Source organism: Pleurodeles waltl, chromosome 2_2, assembly GCF_031143425.1.
Source record: "Pleurodeles waltl isolate 20211129_DDA chromosome 2_2, aPleWal1.hap1.20221129, whole genome shotgun sequence".
Classification (NCBI taxonomy): Eukaryota; Metazoa; Chordata; class Amphibia; order Caudata; family Salamandridae; genus Pleurodeles; species Pleurodeles waltl.
The window spans coordinates 501,560,278-501,584,927 of NC_090439.1; the positions used below are offsets into that span (position 1 = coordinate 501,560,278).

The window sequence follows — 24,650 nt, forward strand, 5'->3', positions numbered from 1 at the left end:
GGGAGTGCCATGTCGACTTACTCGTTTTGTTCTCACTAGCACACACAAGCTGGCAAGCAGTGTGTCTGTGCTGAGTGAGAGGTCTCCAGGGTGGCATAAGACATGCTGCAGCCCTTAGAGACCTTCCTTGGCATCAGGGCCCTTGGTACTAGAAGTACCAGTTACAAGGGACTTATCTGGATGCCAGGGTCTGCCAATTGTGGATACAAAAGTACAGGTTAGGGAAAGAACACTGGTGCTGGGGCCGGGTTAGCAGGCCTCAGCACACTTTCAATTGTAAACATAGCATCAGCAAAGGCAAAAAGTCAGGGGGCAACCATGCCAAGGAGGCATTTCCTTACACAACCCCCCCCCAAACGAAAGAGGATGAGACTAACCTTTCCCAAGAGAGTCTTCATTTTCTAAGTGGAAGAACCTGGAAAGGCCATCTGCATTGGCATGGGCAGTCCCAGGTCTGTGTTCCACTATAAAGTCCATTCCCTGTAGGGAGATGGACCACCTCAACAGTTTAGGATTTTCACCTTTCATTTGCATCAGCCATTTGAGAGGTCTGTGGTCAGTTTGAACTAGGAAGTGAGTCCCAAAGAGGTATGGTCTCAGCTTCTTCAGGGACCAAACCACAGCAAAGGCCTCCCTCTCAATGGCACTCCAACGCTGCTCCCTGGGGAGTAACCTCCTGCTAATGAAAGCAACAGGCTGGGCAAGGCCATCACCATTTGTTTGGGACAAAACTGCCCCTATCCCATGTTCAGAGGCATCAGTCTGCACAATGAACTGCTTAGAATAATCTGGAGCTTTTAGAACTGGTGCTGAGCACATTGCCTGTTTCAGGGTGTCAAAGGCCTGTTGGCATTCCACAGTCCAGTTCACTTTCTTGGGCATTTTCTTGGAGGTGAGTTCAGTGAGGGCTGTCACAATGGATCTATATCCCTTCACAAACCTCCTGTAATACCCAGTCAAGCCAAGGAATGCCCTGACTTGAGTCTGGGTTTTTGGAGCTACCCAGTCCAGAATAGTCTGGATCTTGGGTTGGAGTGGCTGAACTTGGCCTCCACCTACAAGGTGGCCCAAGTAAACCACAGTTCCCTGCCCTATCTGGCATTTGGATGCCTTGATAGAGAGGCCTGCAGATTGCAGAGCCTTCAAAACCTTCTTCAGGTGGACCAGGTGATCCTGCCAGGTGGAGCTGAAGACAGCAATATCATCAAGATAAGCTGTGCTAAAGGACTCCAAGCCAGCAAGGACTTGATTCACCAACCTTTGGAAGGTGGCAGGGGCATTCTTTAAACCAAAGGGCATAACAGTAAACTGATAATGCCCATCAGGTGTGGAGAATGCTGTCTTTTCTTTTGCTCCAGGTGCCATTTTTATTTGCCAGTACCCTGCTGTCAAGTCAAAGGTACTTAGGAATTTGGCAGCACCTAATTTATCAATGAGCTCATCAGCTCTTGGAATTGGATGGGCATCTGTCTTGGTGACAGAGTTGAGCCCTCTGTAGTCCACACAAAACCTCATCTCTTTCTTTCCATCTTTGGTGTGAGGTTTGGGGACTAAGACCACTGGGCTAGCCCAGGGACTGTCAGAGCGCTCAATAACTCCCAATTCCAGCATCTTGTGGACTTCCACCTTGATGCTTTCCTTAACATGGTCAGACTGTCTAAAGATTTTGTTTTTGACAGGCATGCTGTCTCCTGTGTCCACATCATGGGTACACAGGTGTGTCTGACCAGGGGTTAAGGAGAAGAGTTCAGGAAACTGTTGTAGGACTCTCCTACAATCAGCTTGCTGTTGGCCAGAGAGGGTGTCTGAGTAGATCACTCCATCTACTGTGCCATCTTTTGGGTCTGATGACAGAAGATCAGGGAGAGGTTCACTCTCTGCCTCCTGATCCTCATCTGTTACCATTAACAGATTCACATCAGCCCTGTCGTGGAAGAGCTTAAGGCGGTTCACATGGATCACCCTCTTGGGGCTCCTGCTTGTGCCCAGGTCCACCAGGTAGGTGACCTGACTCTTCCTCTCTAGCACTGGGTAAGGGCCACTCCATTTGTCCTGGAGTGCCCTGGGAGCCACAGGCTCCAGAACCCAGACTTTCTGCCCTGGTTGGAACTCAACCAGTGCAGCCTTTTGGTCATACCAAAACTTCTGGAGCTGTTGGCTGGCCTCAAGGTTTTTGGTTGCCTTTTCCATGTACTCTGCCATTCTAGAGCGAAGGCCAAGTACATAGTCCACTATGTCCTGTTTAGGCTCATGGAGAGGTCTCTCCCAGCCTTCTTTAACAAGGGCAAGTGGTCCCCTTACAGGATGTCCAAACAGAAGTTCAAAGGGTGAGAATCCTACTCCCTTCTGTGGCACCTCTCTGTAAGCGAAAAGTAGACATGGCAAGAGGACATCCCATCTCCTTTTGAGTTTTTCTGGGAGCCCCATGATCATGCCTTTTAATGTCTTGTTGAATCTCTCAACCAAGCCATTAGTTTGTGGATGGTATGGTGTAGTGAATTTATAAGTCACTCCACACTCATTCCACATGTGCTTTAGGTATGCTGACATGAAGTTGGTACCTCTGTCAGACACCACCTCCTTAGGGAAACCCACTCTGGTAAAGATACCAATGAGGGCCTTGGCTACTGCAGGGGCAGTAGTCGACCTAAGGGGAATAGCTTCAGGATACCTGGTAGCATGATCCACTACTACCAGGATATACATATTTCCTGAGGCTGTGGGAGGTTCTAGTGGACCAACTATGTCCACACCCACTCTTTCAAAGGGAACCCCCACCACTGGAAGTGGAATGAGGGGGGCCTTTGGATGCCCACCTGTCTTACCACTGGCTTGACAGGTGGGGCAGGAGAGGCAAAACTCCTTAACCATGTTGGACATATTGGGCCAGTAGAAGTGGTTGACTAACCTCTCCCACGTCTTGGTTTGTCCCAAATGTCCAGCAAGGGGAATGTCATGGGCCAATGTTAGGATGAACTTCCTGAACAGCTGAGGCACTACCACTCTCCTAGTGGCACCAGGTTTGGGGTCTCTGGCCTCAGTGTATAGGAGTCCATCTTCCCAATAGACCCTATGCGTTCCATTTTTCTTGCCTTTGGACTCTTCAGCAGCTTGCTGCCTAAGGCCTTCAAGAGAGGGACAGGTTTCTTGTCCCTTACACAGCTCCTCCCTTGAGGGTCCCCCTGGGCCCAAGAGCTCAACCTGATAAGGTTCAAGCTCCAAAGGCTCAGTTCCCTCAGAGGGCAGAACTTCTTCCTGAGAAGAGAGGTTCCCTTTCTTTTGCTGTGTTGCAGTTGGTTTCCCAACTGACTTTCCTTTCCTCTTGGTAGGCTGGGCCATTCTTCCAGACTCCAGCTCTACTTGTTCACCCTGTGCCTTGCACTGTGCTCTTGTTTTCACACACACCAGTTCAGGGATACCCAGCATTGCTGCATGGGTTTTTAGTTCTACCTCAGCCCATGCTGAGGACTCCAGGTCATTTCCAAGCAGACAGTCCACTGGGATATTTGAGGAGACCACCACCTGTTTCAGGCCATTGACCCCTCCCCATTCTAAAGTAACCATTGCCATGGGATGTACTTTTCTCTGATTGTCAGCGTTGGTGACTGTGTAAGTTTTTCCAGTCAGGTATTGGCCAGGGGAAACCAGTTTCTCTGTCACCATGGTGACACTGGCACCTGTATCCCTCAGGCCCTCTATTCTAGTCCCATTAATTAAGAGTTGCTGTCTGTATTTTTGCATGTTAGGCGGCCAGACAGCTAGTGTGGCTAAATCCACCCCACCCTCAGAAACTAGAGTAGCTTCAGTGTGGACCCTGATTTGCTCTGGGCACACTGTTGATCCCACTTGGAGACTAGCCATACCAGTGTTACCTGGATGGGAGTTTGGAGTGGAACCTTTCTTGGGACAGGCCTTGTCTCCAGTTTGGTGTCCATGCTGTTTACAGCTATGACACCAGGCCTTTTTGGGATCAAAGTTTTTACCCTTGTACCCATTGTTTTGTGAAGAGGCTCTGGGCCCACCCTCCTGTGCAGGTTTTTGGGGGCCTGTAGAAGACTCTTTACTATTTTTAGTTTTGGTTGTCTCATCACTCTTCCCCTGGGGAGTCTTTGTGACCCCTTTCTTTTGGTCACCCCCTGTCTTGACCCAATGGTCCGCCTTCTTTCCCAATTCTTGGGGAGAAATTGGTCCTAGGTCTACCAGATGCTGATGCAGTTTATCATTGAAACAATTACTTAACAGGTGTTCTTTCACAAATAAATTGTACAGCCCATCATAATTACTTACACCACTGCCTTGAATCCAACCATCTAGTGTTTTCACTGAGTAGTCAACAAAGTCAACCCAGGTCTGGCTCGAGGATTTTTGAGCCCCCCTGAACCTAATCCTGTACTCCTCAGTGGAGAATCCAAAGCCCTCAATCAGGGTACCCTTCATGAGGTCATAAGATTCTGCATCTGGTCCAGAGAGTGTGAGGAGTCTATCCCTACACTTTCCTGTGAACATTTCCCAAAGGAGAGCACCCCAGTGAGATCTGTTCACTTTTCTGGTTACACAAGCCCTCTCAAAAGCTGTGAACCATTTGGTGATGTCATCACCATCTTCATATTTAGTTACAATCCCTTTAGGGATTTTCAACATGTCAGGAGAATCTCTGACCCTATTTATGTTGCTGCCACCATTGATGGGTCCTAGGCCCATCTCTTGTCTTTCCCTCTCTATGGCTAGGATCTGTCTTTCCAAAGCCAATCTTTTGGCCATCCTGGCTAACTGGATGTCCTCTTCACTGGAGTTATCCTCAGTGATTTCAGAGGTGTTGGTCTCTCCTGTGAGGGAACCAGCATCTCTGACTATTATTTTTGGAGTCAGGGTTTGAGAGACCCTGTTCTCCCTAGATAGGACTGGTAGGGGGGAATTGTCCTCCAAGTCACTATTCTCTTCCTCTGAGTTGCCACCCTCAGAGGGGTTGGCCTTTTCAAACTCTGCCAAAAGCTCCTGGAGCTGTATTTTGGTAGGTTTGGGGCCCATTGTTATTTTCTTTATTTTACAGAGTGACCTTAGCTCCCTCATCTTAAGATGGAGGTAAGGTGTGGTGTCGAGTTCCACCACAGTCACATCTGTGCTAGACATTTTGCTTCTAAAAGTTGGAATACTTTTTAAGAATCTACAACTGGTTCTAGAATCTAATTCAAACTTTTACAAACTTTTAAACTCTAAAAGAAGTGCTAAACAGGGACGTAACACACAAGGCCCTAGCAGGACTTTTAAGAATTTAGAAAAATTTCAAATTGCAAAAATGAATTTCTAATGACAATTTTGGAATTTGTCGTGTGATCAGGTATTGGCCGAGTAGTCCAGCAAATGCAAAGTCTTGTACCCCACCGCTGATCCACCAATGTAGGAAGTTGGCTCTGTATGTGCTATTTCAAAGTAAGGAATAGCATGCACAGAGTCCAAGGGTTCCCCTTAGAGGTAAAATAGTGGTAAAAATAGATAATACTAATGCTCTATTTTGTGGTAGTGTGGTCGAGCAGTAGGCTTATCCAAGGAGTAGTGTTAAGCATTTGTTGTACATACACATAGACAATAAATGAGGTACACACACTCAGAGACAAATCCAGCCAATAGGTTTTTATATAGAAAAATATCTTTTCTTAGTTTATTTTAAGAACCACAGGTTCAAATTCTACATGTAATATCTCATTCGAAAGGTATTGCAGGTAAGTACTTTAGGAACTTCAAATCATCAAAATTGCATGTATACTTTTCAAGTTATTCACAAATAGCTGTTTTAAAAGTGGACACTTAGTGCAATTTTCACAGTTCCTAGGGGAGGTAAGTATTTGTTAGGTTAACCAGGTAAGTAAGACACTTACAGGGCTTAGTTCTTGGTCCAAGGTAGCCCACCGTTGGGGGTTCAGAGCAACCCCAAAGTTACCACACCAGCAGCTCAGGGCCGGTCAGGTGCAGAGTTCAAAGTGGTGCCCAAAACGCATAGGCTAGAATGGAGAGAAGGGGGTGCCCTGGTTCCGGTCTGCTTGCAGGTAAGTACCCATCGTCTTCGGAGGGCAGACCAGGGGGGTTTTGTAGGGCACCGGGGGGGACACAAGTCCACACAGAAATTTCACCCTCAGCGGCGCGGGGGCGGCCGGGTGCAGTGTAGAAACAAGCGTCGGGTTCGCAATGTTAGTCTATGAGAGATCTCGGGATCTCTTCAGCGCTGCAGGCAGGCAAGGGGGGGGTTCCTCGGGGAAACCTCCACTTGGGCAAGGGAGAGGGACTCCTGGGGGTCACTTCTCCAGTGAAAGTCCGGTCCTTCAGGTCCTGGGGGCTGCGGGTGCAGGGTCTCTCCCAGGCGTCGGGACTGTAGGTTCAAAGAGTCGCGGTCAGGGGAAGCCTCGGGATTCCCTCTGCAGGCGGCGCTGTGGGGGCTCAGGGGGGACAGGTTTTTGTACTCACAGTCTTAGAGTGGTCCTGGGGTCCCTCCTGAGGTGTTGGATCGCCACCAGCCGAGTCGGGGTCGCCGGGTGCAGTGTTGCAAGTCTCACGCTTCTTGCGGGGAGCTTGCAGGGTTCTTTAAAGCTGCTAGAAACAAAGTTGCAGCTTTTCTTGGAGCAGGTCCGCTGTCCTCGGGAGTTTCTTGTCTTTTCGAAGCAGGGGCAGTCCTCAGAGGATGTCGAGGTCGCTGGTCCCTTTGGAAGGCGTCGCTGGAGCAGGATCTTTGGAAGGCAGGAGACAGGCCGGTGAGTTTCTGGAGCCAAGGCAGTTGTCGTCTTCTGGTCTTCCGCTGCAGGGGTTTTCAGCTAGGCAGTCCTTCTTCTTGTAGTTGCAGGAATCTAATCTTCTAGGGTTCAGGGTAGCCCTTAAATACTAAATTTAAGGGCGTGTTTAGGTCTGGGGGGTTAGTAGCCAATGGCTACTAGCCCGGAGGGTGGGTACACCCTCTTTGTGCCTCCTCCCAAGGGGAGGGGGTCACAATCCTAACCCTATTGGGGGAATCCTCCATCTGCAAGATGGAGGATTTCTAAAAGTCAGAGTCACCTCAGCTCAGGACACCTTAGGGGCTGTCCTGACTGGCCAGTGACTCCTCCTTGTTTTTCTTATTATTTTCTCCGGCCTTGCCGCCAAAAGTGGGGCCTGGCCGGAGGGGGCGGGCAACTCCACTAGCTGGAGTGTCCTGCTGGGTTGGCACAAAGGAGGTGAGCCTTTGAGGCTCACCGCCAGGTGTGACAATTCCTGCCTGGGAGAGGTGTTAGCATCTCCACCCAGTGCAGGCTTTGTTACTGGCCTCAGAGTGACAAAGGCACTCTCCCCATGGGGCCAGCAACATGTCTCGGTTTGTGGCAGGCTGCTAAAACTAGTCAGCCTACACAGATAGTCGGTTAAGTTTCAGGGGGCACCTCTAAGGTGCCCTCTGTGGTGTATTTTACAATAAAATGTACACTGGCATCAGTGTGCATTTATTGTGCTGAGAAGTTTGATACCAAACTTCCCAGTTTTCAGTGTAGCCATTATGGTGCTGTGGAGTTCGTGTTTGACAAACTCCCAGACCATATACTCTTATGGCTACCCTGCACTTACAATGTCTAAGGTTTTGTTTAGACACTGTAGGGGTACCATGCTCATGCACTGGTACCCTCACCTATGGTATAGTGCACCCTGCCTTAGGGCTGTAAGGCCTGCTAGAGGGGTGTCTTACCTATACTGCATAGGCAGTGAGAGGCTGGCATGGCACCCTGAGGGGAGTGCCATGTCGACTTACTCGTTTTGTTCTCACTAGCACACACAAGCTGGCAAGCAGTGTGTCTGTGCTGAGTGAGAGGTCTCCAGGGTGGCATAAGACATGCTGCAGCCCTTAGAGACCTTCCTTGGCATCAGGGCCCTTGGTACTAGAAGTACCAGTTACAAGGGACTTATCTGGATGCCAGGGTCTGCCAATTGTGGATACAAAAGTACAGGTTAGGGAAAGAACACTGGTGCTGGGGCCGGGTTAGCAGGCCTCAGCACACTTTCAATTGTAAACATAGCATCAGCAAAGGCAAAAAGTCAGGGGGCAACCATGCCAAGGAGGCATTTCCTTACAGGGCCTTAACTACAAAGAATTGGCTTAGGGCAGCAACGCTTGTCCATTTGCTGTGTTGCCCTACGCCTATTCCAAAGGGCAGGAATACACCATATCTACAAGATACTGTGCATTTCTGTCCTTTCATCGGCCAGCAATGGCACTAATTGCAGCTGAGCTCCAACGTAGGAACCGTTGCACCATGGTGAAAGAGTGTCTGTGTTATTGGCATGATTGTTTTTGTGCAGGAAGGGGGACCTTCCTGCAAAAAAACAATCACAAGAGGTGTTTTCCTCATTCTGTGAGTGCTGCAGAATGCTCTGGGGAGGAGTTTGTTTTTGACGCTACCCCAGATTTACACTATGTTGTAAATTGTGTCAGTGTTGAGTGGGAACACCCACATCAATTCCCCTGGCACGCCTCCCAGACGCAGTGTGAGACAACGCACAAACTTGTGCTGCATTGCATTACACCATATCTACAAGCTCATGTAAAGTCACGCACAGTGGCTTTGCGTGGCCTTGTAGATATGGGTCTGCAGTGTCAAAAAAGTGATGCTTCGGTGGCGCACCTGAGCTTGTAAATAAGCCCCATAATGTTTTAATGTGTGATAGGACAAGCAGGGCACATGAAAGGGGCCGAATGGGCAGTGGAAAGGGAGAGGAATGCGGATAGGAAGGAGTACTAGGAGAGAAAACACAATATTTTGTTAAAAAAAGCAATATTTTTGAGGACTTTCAAAACTGAGACAGAGAGAGAATGTGTGCCTTTTTGCATGTGTATATGTGAAAATTCCTGGTGCAATCCCACAGCCATCTCACCATATCTGACTGAAAGCACCCATACCCAACTATTTTTCAGGAAACACATTTTTGGAAGGTTCTAACAACTCAAACAGGGTGTCTGCAAGCTGTGAAGCGACACTCCTGCTCCTGAACAGTAAAAATAAAGTGTCAGGGGATGCTGAGGGGGAGCTTAGGGTGAGTGCAAGCTGTGATGCTATGGGGCTTTTGCTACTATTGGGATTTTAGTGAATTGATGTCCATGGGGCTGGAAATGCATCAGAACTTCCTGGTTCCGAAGTCCTACTCAGGGATGTAACTGCAGTGGTGTAGCTGATGAAAGTGTACAGGGCCCTCAGAGGGTCAGATCTCTTCTACATCCTAACGTACCCCAACTGAGTAATAGGAGAAGCAAGCAGAAAGTGTCATATATCACTTCAAGCATATTTGTGAGATAGGCTCCTTTACTTTTCTGTGTATAGTATTTACCACTGTTCGCCATTAAAATACATTTTCTCATTGTAGGATAGTGTAATAATAACAGAGGAAAGACTGACAGTGTATTCCCGCTGTTGATTCTCTTATTTTAAAAAAATCTCAAGGAAGTCAATGTCGTGAGGCAGTGAGCCTTAATAAGTAAGGACTGAGACGAGGAAGATCTTGACTCAGAGTAATGAAGATTACCAGTAAATTAGGTTATTCTGTTAGTCAGGGTAGCACTCTAGCTCTGATTAGAAAACTGTGATCGTAACAAGTAGATTTTATTCAAACAAGATAGAGGGCCATATGTGTCAAACTTCCATTTTGCATTCCTCAAAGAACAGATTTTAGGTAATTGCCATTTAGGAAATGCAAAATGGTATGTAACAAAATAGCTATTCCCTAAAAGTTGTTCCAACAGAGTCGCAATTGTATCGCCATTAGGAAATGGTACTCCATTCGGTCCTATGGGCCTAAAGTCCCATAGGTGCGAAAGGGTTTGCATTTCCTAATTTGCAATAACCTATTAGGACATTGCAAATTAGGAAATGCAAAACCAAGGGTGCCTAGTGGTCTAAGGCCCCCTTTGATGCACCCCTGAAATAAATTGTGCACATGTAAAGTGCACACATGACATATGGGCATGTGTGAGCTACTTGGCACTTTAAAAAAATCATTTTTGATGCATTATTTTCAATTGCACATTGTTACCATCGACTTGGAGTCAATGGTAATAGCATTTCCTAAATGCCCATTTCACTTTTAGGAAATGCTTGGTACATGTTGTGCTTAGGGGATCCCAAATAGGCAATCCCTATTTGGGATTTCCTATTTAGGGAACCGCAAATTGCAATTTCCTATTTGGAGTCGCAATTATAGGAAATCGCAAAAATTGTGATTCCCTAAAATTGGACCGCCAATGCCTTTCATACATTTGCAATAGCTATTTTGGATTCACAAACTGTTGAATGTAGTGATTCTCACAGTTTGTGAATGCAAAATCGTTTGATACATATGCCCCATAGTCATGTGTGCATTGTGTCTCATCTTCTTTCTATAATTCATTCCCCTTGGAAGACATTAGCTTGCTTGGACAACTCAAAAACCTGCATTTTCTTATTGTACATCTGTCTAATTAACAATGTAATTTCATTGGCAATCCGCTTTCATATATAAACTCCTTATGTATCTTTGCATCTTGTGCTTTATATCCTCTCTCTCTATAAATAACCTGATTTTGCTTGCCTGCCTTTAGAATCCCCCTTTCATTATCAAGCACTAAACATTTTGCTTTTGTATTACAGTGAATAATGATTTTCCAATTAAAAACGTAACTCCCCTTTGTCCTTTTTTAATAGGCATCTAGAACGCTCCTGGACAGGTAAGGCCCGTTATTTCGTACAATGAGTAGATTGTGTAAGATCTGAACTTGGAGCCCTTAGAATTATCAAGTCTCAATATTTCAGAGTCCATCTCAGGTTTTTATCATTATGTCTATCTAGGTACAGAACGTCTATACAGAATACACTAAACATGTAATTGAATTCGATGCTTTTATAAAAATCATGTTTAATTTTACAATGTTCATTCGTTTTCATTTTCTTAGCCTGAAAATTCTGTAACATAATTGTCTGATTTTCCAACAAATTCCACGGAGATTCACCCACAAAATATTCCCTGAAGTTCCGTGTCTATAGTCCTCAAATGAACAGAGATTATAGAGGCAGGGTCAAATGTAATGAAGTAACATTTTGCAAGTATGTCCTGCATGTAAGCCACCGTGGACCTCATTACAAAGAGGTGCTTATGCTGCACTGTGCACATCTAAGTGAGGCTCCTGACTCACTCTTGCTTAATCACTCATTTGCCCTCTGACTTACTCAAGTACTCACTCCCTCTCTCAATCTTATTGACTGAACGGTAATGTCAGACAAACAACATTTTAGCCTCTCAGTGTGTTGTTCGTTCACACCTCACGCGCATGTGCCCAGCTTTTCATCTTGCACATCTTACAATCGTGAATTTTGTGCCTGAGGCTGCTCATCTAAAAATCGTGAATTTTGTGTCTGAGACCCTAGAGCAAAGTTTGTATCAGGTGCAATCCGCTACCAGCGCTACAAGTCCCACGGGGTCCAATTTACATATCCCATGCTCACTCACACGTGTTGAGTAGATTTCAGATTTTAATGGGATTCCGAAAGAGTCCCAAGAATATACATGGAAATCTATGAGAGAGCTAGATTTCCAGGAGTACTCAAGTGGGCAAGATTTTCTCATTCTCAATTGCACTAGTGAAAAATTCTGCATCAATAAATGTTATTTTCTTCTTCGCAAAGATAGTATCTTATCCTGTAAACAAACCCATTTCCCTAGAACCACATTAAATATAGGGACGTGTATTGTGGAGGGTCTTCTTGGAATGTCCTAACTTGCGATTTATTTACAACTGCTGAAAAATACATTGTACTCGTAGATTTTTTAATCTAAAGCAGTGATTTAAATGGTCAGGTACTCTCTGGTACTGAGCACCTGCACTTCTTTAATTTCAAAGGGAGAGTACCTGCTCTTCTCTGTACTGCTGCAATACATTTAATGGGAGTACTCTAAAGATGGAGTACCGCAGTTCTTTAGTTCCATTTAAAGTACTGTCTATAAGGACAATTTTCATGAGAAATATTTTCCCCAAGTATGTCAAATTAACTTTCGCAAATTGATTTTTTGCAACCCTTAGTGGAATTTAGGTGCCCATATCACTTTGTGAACTGACCTTCAATCTCCATCATCTTAGATCAACAGCTTGCTGGGCTGAATAATTTGTGTTATTTCATAATCCCACAGACTCAAAATGTTTCCTCATTTTAGGAAAAAGGTAAATGAATGTTAAATAAACTACATAATCACACATTGAATAAATGTACTCTTATTGAAATATAGACTGTTCTAACGCATGGACAAGAGTCAGTAGTTTTGCAAGACGTAGAGCCTACATTTTATTTTAAGTACTTGACTTGGTGCCTCCTGCCTTGACCCTGTGTAAGCCTTAGGGAATGCTCGGTTGCATTTCACTCAACCATTCTTTTTTCAGGTGCAAATTTGTGGATGTTCAGAAAACAGTGGCAGAGCGCCTAGAGCCAGAAGAGAAGATGCAGCATTTCCACGAACAGCACATGTACTTACAGAAAGCTGTGGCAGATTTTAAAGGTATGTAAAGGTTGCTACTAAAGGAGAGAAAGAAGGAGAGGAAGATCCCAAGTGTACACCTTCCAACATTCGGTTCATGAACATGAAGCGCTCTAGAGAGGGTTGATGTAGGTGCCAACTGTTGTTTCATCTGACATATTTCATGACCTTTATAAACAATTGTGAAGCAGATTCTAAAGTCACTCTACTAAATACTTCTGTTATCAGGCCTAGAGAATAAGGCCCCTCTACTTATTAGTTGAAGGTTTTTAACCAATGCAGACTTCAGCTCTTAAAATGGAAGCTCGTCCTACCCAATTGGTCGTTATGGTGAGGCATGAAATGTAGACCGTAGAGAAAAATAAGATGAAACAACCTAATAGTAGACAACAACATTATTTCTGTCATTAGTTGGTAGGTTTATCAAAAAGAAAGTTGAAGGGGAATAAATAGTTCGACCCTGCTAGGAGGTTGGCAATTTCAGCCCACAGTAAATTACCATAGGGTGTGTCAAGAGGATTTCTTCAGGACCAAATACCTTTCTGTTAAATTCTACCACCATTGACTACATACTTCACTAGTGGTGTCAAAGGTTAGTAATCCATAATCTGTGAAGATAAAGACTAATGAATAAATTATCATTATACTTAATTAGTGGGGTCCACGGGTGGGCTAGCTTACTACCATCAGATCCAACCCAGTCTTTGCAAGTGTTTTCCCTTAGTGGGGTCTTGGTAATGGACTGCCAGTCTACATTAAACCCTGTAATGTGCAGTCCTGTCCTCTCTCCCTATCACATGTAAAGACGCCAGTGGTTTAATATAAACTGGGCGTCCTCTGCTAATTCCCTGCTTTGGGCTGCATGCTAGGTCCTAAATTTAACAACAGCCTATTCAGGGCAACTTGTAGTTGGAGAGCCCAGACGGACAAAGAAGCCAACTCCCAAAGCAGGTGTGCTGCCATTATTGCCACCAGGAACGTCATAAGTTTCAGATCTACCTCATTCAAAGGTTCACAAGGCTGAAATTGTAGCACTCAAATACTATCCCATATCCCAATAAGAGACCACTGATTTAGAGTGGGGGCTCCACAAATAAAAACCCTTTATAAGACAGGGCACACAACATTTTGATATTGGAAAGCACCTCACTCCCGAAGAACATGTACTGCCTTTAAGGCTGCCCACTTAACCTTGAGGGTGCAAATGCTCAGCTCCAGATTAAAGTCTTCCTTAAGGTAATGCAACACCGACTAGAGCATACAAGTACAAGGATATAGGGAACTGGGCTGACAATAAATGGAAAGTCATAGCTAATGCTGACCATAAGATTAACAAGTCTGTTCCTTGCATGACTCTTGTTGTGTGAATCTTCCAGGACTGAAAAAACCTAATAGTGCAAATCAGGACTGGTTGACCCTGCTCTTGTACGGAAAATCTGCTCCCTCCAGTTGGAAGAATGACACCCTTTCAGGAAAGCCACTTCCTCTTTGGTAAGAGTGTTATCAATCTTTCCCCCTAACCACAACTGCTGTCATCTGTGGTAACCACCACAGACACTGGAAAGGCTAGAGGAACACTTTGCTTTCGGTCTGGTGGTACCAGTCACCAAGGCAGAGAATCCAGAATTCTCTTAGCCAAGAGAACTGCAGTAAACCTGGCCTTTTGTTAGCAAGCCTGGCTCCCTGAAATACCCACTGCGCTGCCATACGCTAGAAGAAAATAAAAACATGCTAGGAAACAGGTCCCGCCCAGCCAAAATCCAGGTATCTTTTGCAGAAGCTACAAAAAATAAGCATTGTTGAGGGCTGGGTCGCCCTATATGTGCTCTCATGGCAGAATAAGCCTTAGGCAAACTAGGAGAAGGGTTAGGCGTTCTTCATTCAAGCTAAGATCACCTGGTGTCTTTAGGGAAGGTGATGCATCTCATGCAGTAAGTAGTGGGACAAGGGAGGGTTGACTAGGTAGTTTCTGCTGTCTCTAAATCAAAGGTTATTCATTTATTTATGAGGCACCACCCAATTGTGAAGCATGGCTGTTTATCATGTCTTCACTTGTGTCATTGATGCAATGTTAATGTATATGTGAAATAATATATACGATATCATTAGCAATGCATTCCATAGACTTCAGACTAATGCTTATCAGTGTTTACATTTAACATTTGCGTGTTTTGGGAAAGAATGCAACCTTCACTGCATTTTCAGTGAACACTAATGCCTTTTTAATACACAATTCATAACCAATAAAGTTTATTGTAACTACATTTGTGTCATTAGCTTGAAATAGAATTGGGTGGGACCTTAGAGAAGGCCTTCATCTTGGGACCTTCAATCTTAAGACATTTATACTTCCATGGAATCGTCCCGAAAACATGTTCTTCAGGGACAACCTCAGATATTCCCACACAAGGGCTACCCTGCTTTTAAAATGGAAGCTGCTCTTCCATGGAATGGAAAAATGTATCAGATTATGGGGGTCATTCTGACCCCGGCGGTCTCAGACCGCCGGGGCCAGGGTCGGCGGGAGCACCGCCGACAGACCGGCGGTGCCCCGCAGGGCATTCTGACCGCGGCGGTTCGGCCGCGGTCAGATGCGGGAAACCGGCGGTCTCCCGCCGGTTTCCCGCTGCCCTGCAGAATCCTCCATGGCGGCGGAGCGCGCTCCGCCGCCATGGGGATTCTGACACCCCCTACCGCCATCCTGTTCCTGGCGGGTCTCCCATCAGGAACAGGATGGCGGTAGGGGGTGCCGCGGGGCCCCTGGGGGCCCCTGCAGTGCCCATGCCAATGGCATGGGCACTGCAGGGGCCCCCGTAAGAGGGCCCCACAAAGTATTTCAGTGTCTGCTATGCAGACACTGAAATACGCGACAGGTGCCACTGCACCCGTCGCACCTTCCCACTACGCCGGCTCAATTCTGAGCCGGCGTCCTCGTGGGAAGGTTGATTTGCCCTGGGCTGGCGGGCGGCCTTTTGGCGGCCGCCCGCCAGCCCAGGGCAAATCCCAAAATACCCTCAGCGGTCTTTCGACCGCGGAGCGGTATTTTGGTGGGGGAACTTTGGCGGGCGGCCTCCGCCGCCCGCCGAAGTTAGAATCACCCCCTATGTCTGTTATTTATTTGGCAAAAACAAATGGATGAAATCCAAGTATCCCAGATTTGGGGGTGACCGAGGAAGTTCTGACAGTAGAAGAAGGGGATTCCCTGCCAGGATTGCATATATGAATTCAGTTCTGCCCTTTTTAGAGTTGAGTGCCTTTTGGGTTTATAGGACCAATCTCCCATAAAATGCACCTGTGATAACGTAGGCACAAAGATTGACAATTTGAGTCCTTAGAAGTAGTAAATGGTTCAAACAGTACAGAACAAATATTTTAATTATGGGAGACTGCATATCAAATATAGCTGTACAGCTTGGCCCATTTATGTTTTGCTGGTTGCTGAATACTGAGCATAAGAATGAGCGTAAGATTTTGGAAACATGGCAGTAGAAACAACTACCAATTTTTGGAAAACCTATTTCTGGTATACAGGACAGTAACTAACTAGCCAGAAACCTCAAGAACAGAGACATACATGAACTTAATTAAGTGAGAGGTCTCTGACAAAGCCTAGAGATTTCTATCAAAAATATCAGCTAAGATCTTATTTTTTGTAACCAAATGCTTGTTTACATTTGTATAAAAATTTCTGCGGGTACAGGAGACAGACCATGCTTCTCCTTTAGATGTTCTCCTGCCACCCTATTCAAACCTCTCTCATACCAGACACACTTTTCCCACCCCTTTATTGTGCATTAACATGAGATGAAGTCAAACATAAAAGACACCAAGTTGGGGTTTAAACTGAATATATATTTCCAATAATATTTCCAGTATATTACAAACAAGATAGTTTAGCTTGATGGTGGAAGTGGTTGTTAGCACCATTCAGAATTAACAGATAGAGCTCCAGTAAGCATCACTAACACTGGGGTAGACTTTACCTGCTTGAGGCCCGAGCCATGCATCAACTATGGACGGGCAGGGCATAACCTCTTACACTAATCCAGGAATACAGGGTTTATGTGCCCTTCAGAAACAAAATCTCACCCATATTCACACCCAGAACCATTCCATGACACAACTCCTGTAGAAAACACCCAGAAGTAATGGGTGCTACCAGATGTCTAAGCTGATGTCTAAGCTGGTATCAGTTGCTGCATTACTTTTATCATTGTTTGTGACAATTCCCAACTGTTCTCATCCTTAAAGAGATAGCTGGAGGGTTTGTCTCCATAAGTGCACCAGAAAATGAATGGACTGCTCTCACTGTGGGCTTTTTATATCCCGAGGCTGTGCTCTGGGAGTCATCAGGTCTGATGAAACACCTGCAACATTCCTTGGCATGTTCTATCCCAGAACCATGTAATTTATTCTTCCTGCACAAACCTCCCCATCTGCTGGGACCAGGTGGAGAGTGTATTGTTTGGGACAGGACACATGGCAGGCTTTCCCTTTTAGGGTTTACTCAGCCATCCCACAAATGAATATATATTTCCAGCATATTGCAGATTAGATCGTTTAGCTTGATGCGAGAGGTCGAGGTAGCAGCAGTCAGCATTAACTGATACATCAAGAATAAGCATCACCAAAAGTGGGGTTGACTTTGCCTGTATGGTGACTCAACGCCCAAGCAATGTGGGGGCGGTAATATAGGGCATAGCACCTCAACCCTGGGCTGGGAACGCAGGGCTGATGCACCTCAAAAGCTTACCCATAATCACTTCACAAACTGTATCATGACACAACGTGGGTAAAGCTACACCCAGTTGTAATTGGTTATACCAGATTTCTTAGTTGATAGCCATCCACTGCTATACTTTTATAACATGTTGCACCAGCTCGCTGCCTTAGCCACCACTGCACTCTGGGATCTAAGGATTGGTGGGAGGTTTTGTCTCAGTCCAAGCACCAGGAGGTATATGGAATGTGCTTCACCAGGGGCTTTTTTATTCCCATACTAGCATTCTAATTTCACTCTATACATCAAGTATGATGATGTGCTGGTGGCTTTCTTGCACATGGCATGCACAAACCTTGGACTGTGCCCATTCCCTCCTGCACAAGATCCCTCTGGACTGGATGCCTGCAAATAAGGGCAGCACATAGGTAGTCCTTCCACTTTTGGGATTCACCTAGCCACCCCACTCCCAATTATTAGACACCACACAAAATTCCCCACACTCTCCATTGTTGCACAGTAACTGGGCACTGACTCATGGAAGCCCCAACTCTTTGGGACCACTTTCAGATGTTGGAGATGCTGTATGAAAAAACAACTTGCACTTTCAGTTATATGAACCAGATGGAGTTGATGGAGTTTCTCACAAAGGGGGGCTTTTGTACAACAGGACAAAAGTCTGATTGGAAGGAGGGGGGACATATTACCCTAGGACACTTTTATGAAGCCAGTGAACTCATACCATCAAATTGCCGATAGAGGAATATGGATTTCCCCCTTTTAACACATGAGGCAATAGCATATGTACTATATGGTGCAAGGGAACAAAATCAAAGGAGCCTCGTCAACATGGTCTTCTACAACTCCTATTTATGATGGGAGCTTGCCACAAGCTGGTTACATGGTTTTATAGAACCCTACTTACAATGACAAAAACAAAGCTGAATAAACCAAGGGTGAATTGGGAAGCTATCCTGTGGAGAGACACAGAAAACAGAGTGGGAAAAGGTCCAAACGTCAAGAAACACCATATTTAAGCCCCTCCAAACCTACTGGGGTCATGAGTGAATGTCAACCTGAACATGACACTCCAACTCCCCAGGGAAGTTGTGGTAACAGTTCGTATCCCTTTTGCTCTGTTACTCATGCTTGCCAAGGTGAGACGCGAGATAAGTTTCCAATACGTTTATTAAAACAACTGCAGTCTAATATAAAAAGCATGTGCTGCAAAAATTAGGCAGAAGAAACAAACTAAAGTAATCAACATTACAATCAGCATAAAGAAAATGAATATCCCCACCAATGTGAACGAGGTTCTAGATGTTCTAGAGATTCCTGCCTAATCCTAAGTCTATGACTGAGAGCATAGTGGTTGTAACCTTCTGTCTGGCCTGGTTTAGGAGATTGGCTCCAGCCCCATACCTTGATAGAATATCAGAAATCGGCCTGTCGTGTACAAGGCAATACTCTCAGGAAACTGGTAGTCCAGCACCAGCAAAACTGCCTGTTGCGCAGCACGCATCCGGAGGATGGTCATGACCGAAATGACTTCTACCCTCCTTGGTCACTGTGTAGTTTATAGAATAACCTATGCCCCATTGGGATCACAATCCTGATGTAATAATGTGTCTTGGGGATAGAACCTGGCTTCTGGACTGGCAATACAAGTTAGCATATTGTGTACTGCATTTAACAGCCTTGGGCAAACGTTACTGATTATATGTAGTACAAAGGCTGATTAAGTTTCCCTTTCTAGAAGAAAGCAACTGCTATATGTGTAAAAGCCATTGCTAAAAAGCAGTTTTGATAACATGAATAAAAACGTGTACAAAAGTTGAGTAAAACACAAACCATAAAGCTAAGCTAAAACAGGGGTGCCCAACCCAGGGACTAAAAAGGGTCCTCACGACACACCCAGTTCAGTTATCCCCACCAAACATACCTTAATCCACAGAAACTAAAAAGGATGCTAGGTAGAGAGACCCTGGTGTGTCCCTGATGCAAATCACCAGTTGCAGACTTTCCACATGGTATGGAGATGTCCTCAAATCATCTGATAGTAGGAGCAGGCTACTACACACCGTGAAAATACATTAAGTATGGAAGCAGTTTTGTGAATCTGAGGTCTGGGATTCTTTCTACACCCGAAGCCTTAAAAAGCAGGCAATAGATTTCTAGATCTTGCATTTTTTCTAGCTAAGAGGGCACTAGCAATGACAATGAAGGCTGGCGAGGGCCCTTTCTACACCAGGTGGACGAGTGTGGTTCAGAAGTGGTCCAGGGCTGAGAGTGTGGCAGGGAATCTGAGGGTTGCAAAAACACTGATTAGCAGACCTATGGGATGAAATATTATATCCTTTTGAAACTGTCAGAGGAGTAAGAGGAAGTAGATATGATAAGGCCTGAGTAGTAGAAACCAATAGAAACCAGATGCAGCTTAGCTAAATAAGAATATTGAAAATATTACCTGCATTAGTGGGGATGGATCTGCACTCATGCACTGAAGATTAGTATATCATTAAAAGTGGCATGCACCACCCCTTGCACCCAGTCCAATTGGTAAAAAGCAGATTTGTACATAAACACTACAAGTGTGAATGTTGAATAGGTTTTGCAATTTACTCATTGAGAACATTTTTACAAATATGTTATAATCAAAAGCATTCATTTACTGAGAAAAATGTGAGCAACAGTTGTTTCCAAACGTATATAATAAAAACCCTTAAAGAAATTAAAAAGAAAAAACAGTACAGAGTCAAAGATGACAGACAGCAGGTTGGAATTTAAATCAGTTGCAGCCAGATAGTTTAGGTTGAAAGAGGGGTAGCAGCCATCTGCATTAATACATCTCCAGTAAGCATCACCAAAATTGGAGTAGAATCCACCTACTTGATGGCTCAACCTCAGTCACAGTGGCATAACAATAGCCCCCATAGCGCCTGCAGTGCCAAAAGGGTCTCCGAGCTCCAGGGGCCCCCTGAAGCACTCTGCATGGGTGGCAGGATTCAGGCCTGAGAGCTTCTGTCTGGATCTGGAGCTTGGGGGGGGGGGCTCCATGTGTTTTGCCGAGGGGTCCCCTCAAGTTTAGGTACACCAGTGCCCAGTAAATTTGGGAGCTTCAATTCAGGGCACTGCCCCTCCACACTGAGTTGTGAATGCAGGGCTAAGTTGCTCGTTGGCCCCAAAACCCATTGGGCAATGATGGCCCCTACCACTAAATAACAACTGAGACACCGCTTCTACTCAGGACCTTCCGCTAGTCTGGCTTGAGACTTCTGCAATGTTTTTAAACACATTACCATGCTACTAACTGTTTAGGTACATATAAATAAGTGTGTATGATTTATATACAGATGCCTATGTGTTTTGTATTTAAGTACTGATGCCCGGTTGTGGCCCTGATGGCAATCTTCCAACTGGGACCAGTAGTTCGGAATCCCTACGGTAGCTAAGTAGACACATATAGCACCTTAAATAATTAAACTTCTAATGGCCTACCTTCTTGATACTTTTGTTGTCTGCACCAGCTGCTGCATCTGTATGGAAAGAACGAGTTCCATACTATTTGTGATCCAACCAAGACTCCTTAAATGCTGTCTTCATTATAGAGCTGAACTGCTGAATCATCAGAGGTCAGATTTTCTGCACTTCTAGAGACCCCATAAGTCCAATTATATTTCTACATACTCAGATTTAAAAAAATATATATTTTTATTAAGGTGTTGTAAGAGAAAACAAAGCAATACACAAACATTCTCAAAAACAAAATGCCTAAGGAAACTCCAAGACAAAATGTGTTTTGCTAGAGATACAATCAATAATGCTGTTGTAGCAAAAACATATGAAAATAGAATTTGGGATGGGGTGGGCCTGGAGACTGAGACCGTGAAGGAATACTACCTTCTCAGCCGTGGGGTACATGGTGAGGTGGTCGCGATACGTGTAAGTTGCAAGGGTGAGTGGGAGGGTAGGTCCGTTTTGCAAGTATGATGTCAATGTGTGCAAAGGAGAGTTGTAGGGTCAGTGCCCAGGTGGGTAGGTGGGTCGCGTACAGTGGCAGGAGGGTATCATGTGGTGGGCTCACAGAGGATGGGTATCAACACTATGGATTCATGGAGAGAGATCATCTGGGGACCTAAGGTGGTGGCGTTGTGCCAAAAGCATAACCCATTCGGGGGAAATGGGACGCCTGCAAATGTGGCGTGCCTCTTCATAGCAGAGGGCATTTCCTTCTGCCGCCCCACATATGTGCACTGTGCTCTGCCAAGCCGACACCGGTGGAGCAAAAGGGGCCTTCCAATGCAATGTTAGTGTTCTCTTGGCTAATCACAAGGCCAGACCAGCGAAGCTAGTATGGACGGCGTGATTCATTCTATGTTTAAAAATATAGAGGGCACATACCTCCCAGGTGTATATATCCATGAGCTTGGTAACCTCACAAAGTGTGGCATGAATATCACGCCAGTAGGTGGTCAAGGTGGGACAGACCCAAAGCATATGTTGGAAATCCGCATTTTCTGCGTGGCAGCAGGGACAGTGTAGGCCTGCAGTGGGAAAATATTGCTTGAGTTGTGCACGGGGGTACGGGCAGGGGGCATATAAGCATGGTGAAGAATATGAAAATAAATGTTTTTAAACCAAGCATTTCTCAAGATGGTATGTGGGAGCTCTAGTGCCTGTGTCCAATCTTTGTCATTCAGTACCCTGCCTATATCTTCCTCCAACTTGACCCGTAGGAAAAGCTAGTGTGGCTGCAGATCACCCTATAAATGACTGCCATCTCCCATAGTGAGGAGTGCCTGCAGCCCTGCGTGTGTATGGGGCTCTTCGTCTCTAGACAACCATAGTGTACAGTAAGTATTATGTAGTTGGCGGCAGGTGAGAAACTGCCCAGCCAGGAGACAAAAATCTGTTTGGAGATGCTCAAAAGGAATGAGATGACCATTTGAAAATAGATCACCGACTGTGGTGATATAGCAACTCTGCCAGGTATGTAAAGCTGAGGCTGTATATATACCAGAATAGTGGGGGAAGCCCTGAAGAGGACACCCTGGTGCATATGGGAGAATGTGACGTGTTAGAGTGCATGTCCTAATTAAGCATTTGTAGTCTAACTGTACTTGTAGCAAGGGTGGGGTATGGCCTGGTGGTACCCGCAGGAGCAAGAGACGACTAACAGCAACGGGCGAGAGCGGCATGGAGAGATTGCATGTTTCTCTGAGACTGCAGTTGGCTACCCAGTTAGACGCCCACTGCAACTGGGATGCTAGAAAATAGGCCTTAAAGGAAGGGGTTCCTAGTCCTCCCTCTCCAGTGGGTAGTTGTAACTCCCTCAGGGCAAACCAGCCCCCACCATTGCCCCCAAATACTTCATTTAGCAGTATGTCAAGGTCCTAAAAAAGCTATGAGGAGGTATCACTGGGAGATTGGCAAAAGAGAACAGAAGCCACACTATCTTTGACAGTGAGATCCTTCCAGTTGTTGCCAATGGGAGTACGTTCCAAAAAGACACCAGGGATTTCAACAATGTTAGTACAGGGCATAGATGCCCTCGAAGAAGTCTGACGGGGAATGATAGAGGCTTATCCCTAAGTATTGAACTGCAGAGTTGCACTAGGGAAGAGGAGTTCCACCCACAGTGATCACTTGTGGGGCAAGATCACTGTGGAGTGGGTAGACGGTGGTTTTGTTCCAATTGACCATTGGGCCAGACAGTCTGATGAATGACTGCGGAGCACTCTGGATGAGAGTGAGAACTGCATAAGCATCATGGAGAAACAGTAACAGATCATCAGCGTGCAATGACACTGCTTGTGTCCTGTCCCCCAGGGGAATGCACCAATGTACACCATCTGGACGGAGTCAGACAGCAGGGAGCTCCATTGTCAATGTGAAGAGCAAGGGGGAGGGAGGACACTCCTGCCGAGTGCTGCGTTTGTGGGAAAAAACATTTGAGACGTACCTGCCCATCCGGACACGCAAAATGGGGTGTGTATAGGAACATGTTGTAGGCTAAAAGGTGGGTGCCTATGCCCATTCCCTCAAGAACCTGAAAAAGATAACTGCTGTCTAAGGAGTCAAATGCCTTTCTCCAGGTCCAGGGTCAGGCACACTGCAAAGGGGAACCAACCATGGATCTGGTACTGATCGTGGAACGACCAGCGAATGTTATGGGAAGTGCTGCATCCGGGGACAAACCCAATCTGTTCAGGGTGAATACGTTCCGGTAATAGTTGGGCATAGCGAGCAGATAAGATTTTACCTAGAATGTTATTGTCCGCCCCTAGTATAGGGATAGGTCAGTAAGAGGCAAAATTGGTCTGATCACGATCAGACTTAGGGATGGAGATTAGTAATGACTCCAAAGGGAGGTCTGTAACTTGCCCATCAAAAGGCCTCATTATATACAGCTGTTAAGCGAGGTGCTAAGGTAGTAGTGTAAGTGCCATAATACTCACTAAGAAGGCCATCAAGGCTTGGAGTCTTGTTCCTGGCCAGGTCCTTAATTGCCTTCTTAACATTAGCCGGTGCTATGACAGAGGCTCAGGTATCACATAGTTTGCAGTGCTACGCAGTAGCGCGAGGTGTGTAAGAAAAATGCCGACAGATCGTCCAGGGTCAAGTGGGGTGCTTTATAGATGTCGGAGAAGTGTCTGTGGAATTCCAAACGAATGTTGTGCTGTGCATGGAGGACCTTCCCGAGGGGGAAATCACCTCGAGGACTGGGGTCTAGCTTTGCTTCTGTGGAATTAACCATGCAAGAAGCTGGCCCAATTTGTCACCCTCTCTATGGGTTTTAGCTGTGTAGGCTAAAAGGTTGAAGCACCGCAAGCACTCCAAAAGGGAGACATGGTGGTGTTTACCCTGTTGCAATGCAGGCCTATAAGATGCCTCCTGCTCAGCCTGCCATTCCAACGCCGGCAGGCTCTGCATGCCTCCATAAGTTCTTTGTTAAGACTACAACCAACTCCTACTATTGCTTGAAGGCAGACACCACGAGTGATCGCTTGAAGGCATCCCACTCAAGGAGTACATTAGAGGCCGTGCCTTTGTTGTCAGTAAGGTACTGCTGGATGTGCGTTTCCTGGTCTTTTCGGAATAGGGATGCTCCATTGCAAGTCAACGTTATGGGCGTAATGGGCAGACACCACACGGCCTAAGTAGTCTGCAGTCCTGCAGTCTGGAAGGAGGGTAGCAAAGTGCTGGAGCATAAGACAAGGTCAAGGTGGACAAGCAGATCATTGTGTATTGAATGAAAAGAGTAAAATCGAGATGTAGGGTTAATAGCCCTCCACACATCCATCTATAACCAGTGCGATACCCAGGATGCAAAAAGATCTGTCTGAGTGTGAGAGACGGAGCAGTGCAAGGATGGGTGAGAATGGTCCAGCCGCAGGCCAAGGACTCAGTTGTAATCACCACCTAA

General features: G+C 45.8%; 1 protein-coding gene across 1 annotated transcript in view; it reads left to right on the forward strand.

Moving 5' to 3' along the window:
- The window catches only part of LOC138282435 (E3 ubiquitin-protein ligase TRIM39-like), a 105,089-nt gene that overhangs the window by 29,804 nt on the left and 50,635 nt on the right, over positions 1-24,650 (forward strand). The window contains exons 4-5 of the mRNA XM_069220001.1: positions 10,683-10,705; positions 12,410-12,525. Coding sequence (XP_069076102.1) covers positions 10,683-10,705; positions 12,410-12,525 — 139 coding nt within the window. The remainder of the gene's footprint in view (positions 1-10,682; positions 10,706-12,409; positions 12,526-24,650) is intronic.